The sequence below is a fragment of the Typha latifolia genome, chromosome 6 (assembly GCF_019914945.1).
Source record: "Typha latifolia isolate L0001 chromosome 6, TyphaL0001v2, whole genome shotgun sequence".
Classification (NCBI taxonomy): Eukaryota; Viridiplantae; Streptophyta; class Magnoliopsida; order Poales; family Typhaceae; genus Typha; species Typha latifolia.
The window spans coordinates 9,460,849-9,473,561 of NC_133091.1; the positions used below are offsets into that span (position 1 = coordinate 9,460,849).

Sequence of the window (12,713 nt, forward strand, 5' to 3'; positions counted from 1 at the left end):
ATTAAGTTTGGGAGTGGAATGTTGGGTAAATAAGTTTTTGAGGATGCCTAGTTTTGCTAGAAAATCTGCTATCACAAAGAATTTCTAAATTCTTCTCTATATATCGATTTATTAAGATAATATTTAAAATTAATAGGAATTCGAATAGTGAATGTAGAAATTTTTGTAGTCTCAACACTAAGTTTGAATCAATTAACTACCTTAAGTGTGCTTGAGAAACAAAAGTTACAAAAGCATAGGACTACTCGATTAGCCCATTGACCCAAAGCTTGGTTGGAGTTTGCAGGACGAAATCCGACTTTATCTAATTCGACTCGAATTCTATTCAGTTAGGATTAGATTTACCCTCTTTTAACATGCCTCAGGTAGAGACTTAAAGCCTATAACTAATATACCTCTGAGTGAAAGGAGGAGTGCCTTGGTCCTTGAGACAGGCTGAAGGTCGGAGCTACTAGGTTGAGAGAGAGATGAGAAAAGAAATATTACTCAATATTCGATAAGAGACTAAAGATAGAAGAGTTACGATCAACTATGACTCAAGCAAAGAGTTATAAATAATTAGGACACAAACATTCAACTAGATCAATCGACCCAACTAGGCTACACGATAATAAAGCAATGATAAGCTAAGATAGATCGAAATGCATAATAACTGCATCTATGCATCAGGCTTTCATCCACCTTGTCATTAAGGTGAGAAATCTCAAAATTACAATATAAAATTAGATTCTACCATCCAAGTGTCTAATTGTTTGAAATTTCAGCTCATGTTATTAGTAATTCTATAATTATGGGCTATTATGATGAACATGTTGCTTTGATAAGATGTGTAAGGGTATCTTTTTAGCTGAATCGACAAGTCATGGAAATCGAATTGAAGGATATCCTTTGCCATAGATAGCTAAGGGTGATAAGAAACTAACCTGATAACCCAACTTTTAAATAGGTTTGAATTTAATCTAATTAGATTAGGGTTATAGAAGAATCAACCTGTCTAACCCGATTATTAAACTAGTTATATTTGTATTTATTACCTTAATTTAATTAATCTATTTATAACCTTTCAACTAGTTTATGACATGATAATCTATTTATGACCTAATTAATCTGTTTAGAACATAATTAACCTATTTTATGATCTCATTAACCTATTTATAAAATAAAAAATCTATTTATAACTTAAATAAATCCATTTGGTCTGATTCAAAGAAAAGATGAGATAGTTTATGGTTGAGAGGATAAGTCGGACTGGTGTGGAAGTCGTCGTGGAACTGTCGTCGACTTTATAAGTCATCATATATTAGGTTACCATAGGAATCGACCAAAGAAGGGCTGAATCTGATACTAATGATAATCCTCTGGTCAAATAAGGTGTGTCTCAACGAAAGGACCAAGGAGAGGGAAGTGCTCTAGGGTTTGCCTAGAGCTCCTACCAAAGCTACTATAGAGAGAGAGAGAGAGAGAGAGAGAGAGAGAGAGAGAGAGAGAGAGAGAGAGAGAGAGAGAGAGAGAGAGAGAGAGAGAGAGAGAGAGAGAGAGAGAGATGAGGAAAAAAATAATATTTCATATTCAATAATTTCACTACTTTACTTTCTACTATATCTATATATAAAGAGAGCTAAATATAGAAGAGTTATAATTAACTAGGACTCAAGTAAAAAGTTACAATCAACTAGGACTCAAGTAAATAGTTGCATCACTAACCTAAAGAATTATCTACCTTTGGACTCATTTAAACAAGAAAACTTTAATAATGCAACACCATCTTTTATTTTAGTTATCACCTCCATTCTCTCTATGCCACCTCTCTCATTACCTTCTCAACATGTTTCTAGTCCTCATCAACAATCTTGTCCTCCTCCGTGGTATCCCCTTTTCTTTGCTGTGCCTCTTACTCCACCAATCCTCTAGCGTTGTGTCATTTATTCTGCCTCCCCTCTACCTTTTCAGCTCCTCTTCCTCCGCGGTCATCACTCTTTCTCCTCTACTTGCTCTTACTTTTATTTTATTTTCTTTCATTCTTTCCCAATCTTAAGTCAACTCCAAATTTGCCTTCAATTTTGACGCGAGCTAAGCCTAAGACCAAATTCGGCTCAAGCATGGAATGCATTGTTTATAATATTAATGAGTAGAAATAATTAAATAGATAATGATGGAATTTAATGGCATGAAAGAACTAGTAGCAATTGGTTTTTCTCATGATTGAGAAATTAAAATTGTTTGAATTTTTTCATTTTCCAAAGTGGGTTTGTACAATTTGTCTGGATTGGATAGCAGAAAGACCTTTTTCTTTTAACAAAAAAAGAAGAAAAAAAAGCCGTCAAGCATAGGCTTTTAAATTGGAACTTATTTCTACTTCATTTTCATACTTCTCTCATTTCGTCTGCGAACTCACCTAAGAAAGAAAAGGATTGTTCAACATCTCACTGTATAACTGTTCTCTTTCTTCCACAATATATCCGAATAGATCTTTGTAGTAAGGTTAAACATACGTGTTGAATTTAAGTCTACTTTCTTGCCAAAGTCTTGTCAATGTATTTTTTATATATATTTGATTGATTGGAGTAATTGACTACATTCCCTTTCATCTTTTTTACCGAACCCTATGGAAATAAAAATTGCTAGATGATTATTTTACTCTTTTTTCTTCAAAATAAGAGTACAACTGTGATACTTATGTAATATTATTTTCACAAAAAGCTTTAATTTTTTAAAAAAAAATTAAAGGAACAACTAATGAAAGAATTATTTAGAAACTTTCACCTAGTTAAGATTGTCAAATGTGACAAAAAATAAATTAAGATTTATATGTAAAAAAGTAATAATTCATGAAGTCTATTGTAATTATCCCAATAAATTACTGTAATATCCACGACTTTGTTGCCTTTCCAAAGTCACATCTTACACTTACTACATTTTTTTGTATAATAGTCCCTAGTAGAAGAATTATTAGAATGAGAAATCTAGGTTGACGTAGACCTTTGCGGCTTTGCCTTATTTATTTTCTGGATCGAGGATGCGGTTTATTTTTAGTGGTTAATTTTTTCAACCGGTCACGTGACGTGAGGACGAAGCGGGTAATAATAGAATCAGAAGAAGAGGCAATGCCAGAGAGAGAGAGAGAGAGAGAGAGAGAGAGAGAGAGAGAGAACAATAGGGAAGGATAGATCGGACATTAGGAAGTGAGAGCCATGGCTTTTGTCAAAGCAGCAGAGTAGCAGACAGCAGCAGCAGCAGCAGACAGAGCAGGAGACTGCAAACATAGAAGCCCGCGCAGTAAGAAAGCAATAAAAAGAGTTTAGGAGGCCATCCAGAAAGATCTCGATCTGAAGGAATTTCAGACTTCCTACAAATTATTCCTAGCTTTCTTTTCTTTCATTTCCTCAGATTTTTCACACTCGCAACAATCTCATATATAGAGAGAGAGAGAGAGAAACAGACAGATAAATCTCATCTAGAGAGAGACCTATAAATTTCTTTTATTCCTCTGTCTACGAGAGTGGCTTCTGGGCGGCGGTTCCCATCCGACACCGGCGCTTTCGCGGACTGGGTCGCGTCCTCGGCCGCCGGCGGAGCCGGCGACCTCTGCCTCGGATTCAGTGGCGACGGCCCCGCGGGCGGAGGCGGTAACCCAACCGCCTCCGGCATCGTGCCCTTCTGGGGCTCGACCTCGACTTCCTCTTCCCTACCGAGGCAACCACTCAATTACGGGTTCGCCGACATGGGCATGCTCCTCGTGGCCCCTCCCCCGCCGCCGTCGCCGCTCCGAAACCCTAACCCTAGCCCTAACACCACCATCAAGCCGATCCCTTTGCTCGACACGTCATCGATCCTCGTCGGCGGCGGGGTCGGCTTCTCCACGTGCGAGGACTGCGGCAACCAGGCCAAGAAGGACTGCCGCCACCGCCGCTGCCGCACGTGCTGCAATGGTCGCGGCTTCGCTTGCTCCACCCATGTGAACAGCACGTGGGTTCCCGCCGCCCGCCGCCGCGAGCGCCAGCTCACTTCCTCATCCACCAAGAGGCCCCGCCTCCTCTCCTCCCAGGCCACCACAACTACCACCAACTCTCACACCTCCACTTCCACCGGTTAATTCCTCTTCTCCTTAACCAAACCCTTCGCTTTTCTACTCAACTGATCTCGACCTTCCTTTCTTGATCAGATTCGAGCTTGAGGAAGGGTCTCCCCGGCCAGGTGACGGCGCCAGCTGTCTTCAAGTGCGTGCAGGTGACGTCGGTGGACGACGGCGGGGACGAGTACGCGTACCAGGCGGCTGTCACCATTGGCGGCCACGTGTTCAAGGGTTTGCTCTATGATCATGGCGTCGACGACAACGCCGACACCATTAACAACAACAACGCCACCACCACCAACAGCAACAACAACAACAACAATCTCGACGTCTCCGAGCTCAGTGGAAGTGGATTCCTTGGTGGTATACAATTTGGTAACCTAATAAACTGAGCTATTATTCATTGCGGGCAACTCGAGCTATTAATTGTTTGTAAACATATATATGTGTATCTATTATGTGATTGTTTAGGTTCTGTATTCTTCTCGAAGAAGATAATTAACCATGGAGATAGCGTAACACAACATAATAATTATTCTTTCTCGATTTCTGCGCTCGCTTTAGCTTGTTTCTACCGTGAACGTCAAGATCGGATCTTTGACTGTTACTTACTGCATGTGATCTTCTTGTTCATGAGCTCAAAAGTTTGACAAAATTAGACTTCCATTGCGTGTCGGGGTTCCCCGTCCAATCGGGTTCTTTTTGAGGGGGAGGCGTAGATTGATAGTTGCTGTCGAGCATCGCGTTGGAACTTGTGTCCGATTGACACTTTCCCAACCAAAGAGTTATAATGCATGTGGGAGAGGATTCTTTTCCTTTTTTTTTCTCTCTTTTAATTTTTTTAAATTTTTTGCAAGAGGATTCTTTTCGACCCTGGCTAGTTATCAATGCGGCTGCTTTCTATCCCTTCATGCTTTCTTTACCTAGCGAGCGAAGCATGGTGATGCCTTTGGTATTAATACCTCTTCTTTCTTTTCTTTTCTTTTTCTCTTTTTCCTTATAATATCTTTTGAGAAATCACTTTTTATACAATGAATTTTGGACTGTGAATGGTTTAGCTGCACAAATGGTTTTAAGAGATATATGCTGAATGTTACATTGTTGTTTCTTTAACAACGTAACATTTAATGCAGGGTAATTATGTATGTGGCATTAATGTGATCTGTATAGGATGGAATTATTGCACGCACTGAAACTTAATTCTAGGAGAGTATCATCCCTCTCTCTCTTCTCTTTTGTGTGTGTGTGTGTGTGTGTGTGTGTGTGTGTTTATGCAAAGAAAATGCACCAGAAGTTTCTTGGCCTACTATGTGACACTATTTGTTACAGTAGACACGGTACACGTCATGGATGCACAGCTAATTTATTCATAATGGGTTCTATTTCTGATGTAGTAAGTTATCACATGCAAAACATGCCATTTAAAAGGTCTACTTTCTGTGGCCAATTTTGGTGCCGACTTTGACAGTACTATTCTGCTATGTTTTGGTTGCTTTCATGGTGTGCCACAAAGTTCATGTACTGTATCTCTGTGTACAATGATTCTGATTAGCACATTCATATTGAACATAAAAGTCATTCCAATAATGTTGCTTGTAGTTGCTCCATATGTTATTATTGTCAGGTTTCCCCAATGAGCAGCAATTCTTACCTTGGTAGTAGTGTCGTTATTTAATGCTGTTCTCCAAGAAATATTGATCCCTTAAGTAGTCATACATTTTTAGCCCACGTTGCAATATCCTATCCTCATAGTGGTAGTTTTTTTATAAATTTTTGACAGGTTAAATTCCATGTTTTAGTGATATTCGTTTAACTATACAGAGCACAGATGAAGCTTATGCCTTTCAATTTCTAGTTACTCAGGTTGATTTTTATGATTGAGACATACACTTGAGTTATATAGCAGATGCTGCAGCAAAAGTACTTTTATTTATATTGTTCTATTTGAGATTATAGCATAGTGATGAGTAAACGTAGGCTCTTCTATTTGGGACATCTATAGACTTATCAGATTGAGTTTAATCAACCAGATGTTTGAAAGGAAATGCAACATTAAACTAATGGTAATAGTTTACTTTGCCATCATCTCGTTCTATGTCCTCCAATTTCCTTTCTTATGTTACTCCCTTAATGAAGGAGAGTGATTGTTTGGTCTATGGGTGTCTTTGTGCACTCTTTTCACTTTCAAGCCTGATTACTCCGTGTCCAGAAAGATTAAGGCAAGTCCTTCTCGATCAAAATATCAAGTTGTGAAAAAAGATATGGTGCTTTATATTAAGTGTCCTTTTCTTGTAATTCTGCAGATTTGGTTCAATTGAGAACTCCCTTTTCCTGTCCTGATAAGTTCCTGTATAGATACGTCTATTAACAAAGATGCAGATTTGTGCACTCCTTGCCAATTGACAAAACCAGCACCAGAAACTACTAGTTGCAGAATTACTATTACTAGTGTAATAGCATATTATTAAAGTAAGATAATTCTGGATGAATTCAGAAGTACTATTACTAGTGTGTTTTACGAGATCACCTGTACTCTTGGCAAATGAATTAACTCTAGTTTTTTGAGTTTACTAAGTTTATCATTGGTTGTGTTTGGTTGTTGAATATATTAGATTCTTCCTTATAGGATTGTTCGTATCAAACTATCAGTCACCTACTTAATACATTTTTTATGTGATAAATGAACACATGATGTTGGTTGTAAAATTGCGTTGGTAAATTTGGCAGGCCTTGCTCATATCTTTCTGTAATTACTAGGCTTGGCTTGCAAGAAAATATTGATGGCAACTTTACAAGTATAGGCTTGTTATATAGAAGATCTTTACATGGTCATGCGAGTATCATATGCAGCTATTTGCTGCTCAACTAGTACTCTTTGTATTTCACTCTTTTATTATGTTACTCATATATAACATAATTTAAGTGATTTCTTCTGATGTTTGTGCTCCATTTTGGAGAAGCTTGATCCATTAAGTTTTGAAGTTTCAAATATATAGATATCTTGGTTATGCTCTCGGCCTCTCATTTATTGTCATTCTATCATAAACATGCAATGAAATTGGGTCAGATTTGTTATTAAAGATCACTATGCAAGTGTCTTGCAGTAACCTTAGTATAAAAGTATAATTTGAGTTAGGGGCGTCATTGCAGTGGTAGTGTTAATTACATTCTGTCATGTTTCTTGTTTAAGTTGTATCATGAAAAGAGAAATAATTTATTTGAACCTCACTTTAAATGCTTGTTTTGTGTCAAATTGTTAGTTACAAGAAGTTATAGCTATGGAGTCATATTGGACACATGAGAAATTAAGTTTTTTATTTTTAAAGATGCAATTTGTGATTCTTAGAAGTACATTAGTCTGGAGAATATTTTGAATTGCATTCACATGCATCTGTGTTCAAATTTTCTGATAATTAATTAGTATTTGATGGTTATTTGTTTCTTCTTCTAAACTGCAGTGTAGTCTTATAATAGCTGCTTGAAAGCTGAGAAGTCCCTTTAGTTGATGCAAATTACTATAATCTTCTAAGTTGAGACAACTCTTTAACTTCTTGTGATTAACGTTTATTGAATGTGTCCATAACTAGTTAACCTTGAGATGCTTATTGTTGACTACTAAAGGTGGCCATCATGTAATATAATGTTTTACTCTGATGCAACTGGGAATTGTACACTTCCTAAAGTTAGGTCTTGGATGGAGATATATCCTGAGTAGCATTGTGGTATATATGTAGCCTAATAATTGTTTCCGAGTATATAATAGGTTCTTGACATAAAATAAAAGGAGTACGTATCATCTGTTTGATTATATACTATTTGTTTTCTTACTAGTTTTTGAAACATTTGTTGTAAATCTGCTTCTTAATCGATAATTATGTTTCTTTAATATGGATAAGGATCTGATGAGATATGTTCATGTTTGGTGTAAGTTATGAGACGTTTGAAAATTACTCAATGTATAGCACTTAATTTATATCTGATAATTTAGTGACGAGAGACGAGGGACGAGAGACGAGAGGAGTTAATAAAAATGTAGAAAAAGTACCCACTTCTCCATAGAATGCATTATTTCAGAGGTGTTCACCCTTTTATTTAGATCTAACAAGAGAATATATATACGAGCATATTTATTTAGTAATTCAAAATTAGTTAATTTTTATTAGATAATTTGTTAGGTATATATACATACATATATATCTAATGAACTTATAAGACCATGCTAATTAATTTAGTCTCATATTTAAGTTTTGAAGTGAAGTATACGTAGTCTCGTAGTATACTTATTATGACATAAAGTTTGGGAGGGGTAATTTGGTCAAAAACTCACTTAAACTAATCAAACAAATTAAATATTAGGCTATAACATTCCATTCAATCTTCCATGCACGAAATATTTACGCTTATGGATTTTTTTCATGCTACATGATGTTAGAATAAATATTAAAAATTATTATTTGTTTGACTGTTTACACTTTTAGAATAGTTAGTGAATTAAGCAGATGCTTAGCACAAGATTTATGAGAAAATCTTCAACTTTGGGTTCGCATGTCATAAATGCTCTATCATACTCCCAGCTGGGAGAGAACATGCATGCCTATTGAAAGATTATAAGTTAGAACAAAATGAAGATAATATATAACGCCAATCAATTAGTAATTTGTTGCTAGGGCTAATCAGATTATATGTGATTGAAGAAATTCCATTACATACCAACAAAAGAGAATGAACCCTTTGACGTAAAAAGAAAAAACATGCTTTGGTTAATAGATATTAGGGAATTTTTTAAATAATACTTTACATTTTCATCATTTAAACACCTTGTCTTTAAGAATTTTATAGCCACTCTCATTTCATATGAAACCCTGAGTTAACTAAATCTAAATATTTCAAAATAGAAGGGCATCAACTAAAGTATATTTTGTTAGAAGACTAAATAGTTTTGAAATATTTAAATTATCTTTTGGCAGGAAAGGATAGGGTGATTAGATGTAGGAAGAAGTTTATAATTCCGTAGGTAGACAATAGGCAAGGGTTTGATATGGCCTAAAAAGAAAAAGTGTGGGTTAAGGTTAAAATTTTTTTTAAGAGCATTTTAGTAATTTAATTATTTGAGTTACATAAATTATAGTTTATTACTAATGGTTGTTAATCAAAATAATAGTTGGGTGATATATTGAAAATTATTAGGAAAATGGAGGGATTTGGCTAAAGAATTCCTCAAAGAGGGATGTTAATCAAGAAATGATAAAAATGTAGGACAGATGTTATTTGAACTTCTTTCTAGATAATAATTGTACTAGTGCCACTGTTGTAAAATTTTGAAGATGTAGATCTCTTCAAATAATAAATGTAGTAGTTCTCTTAATAGTAAGAAGAGGAGTTAATTATACTTAAACCCCTTGTACTATTTCGTATTTTCACATAGATCTTTTTATTATTTATTATTTTTGTGATTAAAGAAAATATATTAAGCAAATGGTAAGTCTACTCCTACGAAAATATTACAATTCTACTAAAGTCTGAAAAGGCATGAGCAGTGACATTGGTCCGCAAAAGAGGGAACGAACCAAGCAGCTTTTATTCATCCCAAACTATCGAATATCTCTCACTTTTTGATTGGATTAACAAAAAATATCAAATGGCTACCTATTACGATGTGACTCATGTTAGTCGAGTTGAATTGAGTCAAATTGAGTTAGTTAGATTTATCTTATTAATGTAAATTTCAAATATAGCGGATCATCCGCATATAGATTCTATTTGCTAGAATTTTACCCTTATAAATAAGAGTGGATATATGTTGATATTTATCATTGAATATATATGAGTTTAGCCAAATAATTCTTATTGTCATTATCTTTTAATATAGCCGTTAGATTGTCTTTATTTTGTAGGAGTAGATCATAGTCATAAAACCTCCAAAGCTTTCAAACCCTAGTCACCATCTTCCTCCATCAGCCAACTCTAGTCTACGGCCGTTCCCACCCTCTGATGGTCGCAACGTCAATATATTCTACTCAGTTTTGACATTCCTCTACTATTTTATTTATAATATTTTTATCTCAATGTTAGATTCACGTGAAACTAGAACTATTGGAGCCCTAACTTGTGAAGCTACCACTATATAAATTTTATAATTTTCTTACGTCCAAATTGGGTCGGATTTAGTTTGTAACACCTTACGCTTAATTTTTATTTTATCTTCCAATTTTTAAATAAGTTAAAATAGTATCTAGTGGAGCACATAATAGTTACATGATAACAAGAGATTTTACATAGTTAAAAGGGGTTGAAATGAAAAATAAGTAAGGCCTGCATGTGAAATTGTGCGATAGTCTGGGAAGTTTCAATATAACTTTCCCTAAATAAAATCTAACTAGATCATATGAAAAAAAAGTTTCTTAATTTAGGACAAGCGAAGTGATACTAAAATTTATATTGCCGTATATGTTTTTTATTTCAAAGAATCAAGTTTTAATTTTTATTCTTTTTTTTCTGAATGATGCAAAATATGTAGCAATGAAAAGATCTCCATTAAATATCACTTCACTTTTTCTTTTTTTGTACTTTGATGGAGTAGATCAATACCATGATCCTATTTTAACTTTATAATAACTTTATAAGTTGATTTTCTATGTGGAAAATGAAATTTATGAATCTTATTTAGCTCATTTTACAACTCGACTCGTTGATTCTTTAAGTGGAGTAGAACTTCAATGTGAAGCGGAAGAGCACACTTGTGAAAGTTTTGTTGGGCTATAATTCCCACAATAAGTACATTAAGCTACCATTTACTTCTTAAATAAGTTTTTTTTTTATTTTGAAATAAATCTCCTTATTTTAGAATAATAGCTAAACATCGTTACAACTCTATTTTATAATATAAATACTATTTATCAAAATTATATCTTATACTACGCACTAATATAATTACTAGCTTATCCTTAATATCTATTTTATTAACATATTTTATATCAAATCAAAAGGCATTCGTAGTAATTTTATAAATTATAAAATATATTTTTTCTATTTTTTTCACTTTGTATTAATAAAAATAATTATTATATTTTTATTCTAAAATATAATGAAGTATAAAAATAACTATTTTTGAAATAAACGAGCCCTAATATTGTCATCTTTGTATCTATAGATCGTCGTTATATATGTAATAATGCTGACACACTACGCATACACAATTTAGAAGAGCGAATTCCGCTGAACTACAAAAAAATTGATCACATAAGAAGATGACAAAACATCCATAACAAAAGCTGATACAAGACATACATTGAATTATAGAAGACAACAATTCGGGAAAACATAGTGCCAAAATAGTAACCTCCCTTTGCCCCAAGGCACAGACTTTTAGATCTTATAATGTCGCCAATCTGACATCCTGACTGTGATATTATATTGTATATACATAATTTTTATCTTTCTTTTTAGTTTTAAACGCAATTAATGGATAAATTAAAATTTTACGTAAATTTAAAATGAGAGTGATAAACTTTATGCTTATGAAATGAGTATGATATGAAAATATAAATAAAATAATTAAAAAATAGAGAGAAAATGATTTTTAGCTAGATTTATAGTGATTCTAAAAAAATTAGCAAAAGTATTTATAGATTACATTTACTCCCGAAGGATTCTCCTTGAGAATTTACTATTCGATAGCTTAAAGCTAGCTATCTTTCCCGCAAAATAACTACTGTCTGCAATTGTGACTTTCTTATAACCATTTCTTTGAATCTTTTAAAAATGTGCTTCATGCGAATTTTTGAACGTTTGTTATTTTCTCTTTTTCTTTTACTTTTTTTTCAATAAATTCTTCACTTTGTGAAGCTATAACAAGTCAATATATCTTGAATTTACACACATTTCCAAACAAGGACTGATTAATCTTTTTTTTTTTAATGAAAAGCCTGACTAATAATTCCATTAAATTCAATCAGGTTTTACAAGCTTGATATACATGGATCATGAAGTAGAGAAGCTATTAAGCCATCTTATCCCCCTTCCCCTCGAGGGGATAAATTTCCAACTACTACCAAAAAAAGCCACTCTCGCCCTCATCCCACATCGACAAAGGAAGTTGAATCAGTAAGGATAGTGTGGCTGAGACACGGAGGGCAGTGTAGTTAATATGGTAAGAGAAGTGGTGAGATTGAAGCAGAAAGCATAGCATAGGCTGATGTTGCCTTGGAGTTTTGACATTTTCAAAAAATTTAAGAATCTTTTTTCAAAAATAAAAAATATTTTTGAAAATCTAAGGAACGAAAATAAAAATCTTGATCAAAAGATATGTCTATGAAAATTCATCGAATCAAAAGAAATCAATCAAATGCAATCAATGAAATCCAAAATATCCAATAGAAGGCCTAAATGCAAAATAATAAGAAACATCCAAAACTCATCACTAGAGATAAATAATTTTTAAACTTGCAACCCCCTAACTTACTTCATATGGACCACTCAAGAACACCATCAATCCCAAACAATCCCAAAAGGGTGTGATCGGATCACTTTTCCTCAACTAAAAGTTTTGCTTGAGCTATATTTAGAATTAAAAAAAATCTTAATTATTTTCATAAAAAGCCTCATCAACACAGAATCAATATTATTGTCCTCATCAAACTTT

General features: G+C 34.1%; 1 protein-coding gene across 1 annotated transcript; it reads left to right on the forward strand.

Moving 5' to 3' along the window:
- Positions 1–2,956: 2,956 nt before the first annotated feature.
- Positions 2,957–4,618, forward strand: LOC140790354 (protein SHI RELATED SEQUENCE 6-like). Its single transcript, XM_073140391.1, has 2 exons — positions 2,957–4,088; positions 4,163–4,618. The coding sequence occupies exons 1-2, from the start codon at positions 3,722–3,724 to the stop codon at positions 4,462–4,464; spliced, it is 669 nt and encodes a 222-aa protein (XP_072996492.1). The 5' UTR covers positions 2,957–3,721; the 3' UTR covers positions 4,465–4,618.
- The last annotated feature ends 8,095 nt before the right edge of the window (positions 4,619–12,713 follow it).

What these genes read in the sequence shown, in the direction of transcription:
- LOC140790354 (XM_073140391.1), top strand. Translation starts at nt 3,722, where the DNA reads ATGGGCATGCTCCTCGTGGCCCCTCCCCCGCCGCCGTCGCCGCTCCGA. An exon ending in TCACACCTCCACTTCCACCG is followed by an intron (nt 4,089 to 4,162) that starts GTTAATTCCTCT and finishes TTTCTTGATCAG; the next exon opens with ATTCGAGCTTGAGGAAGGGT.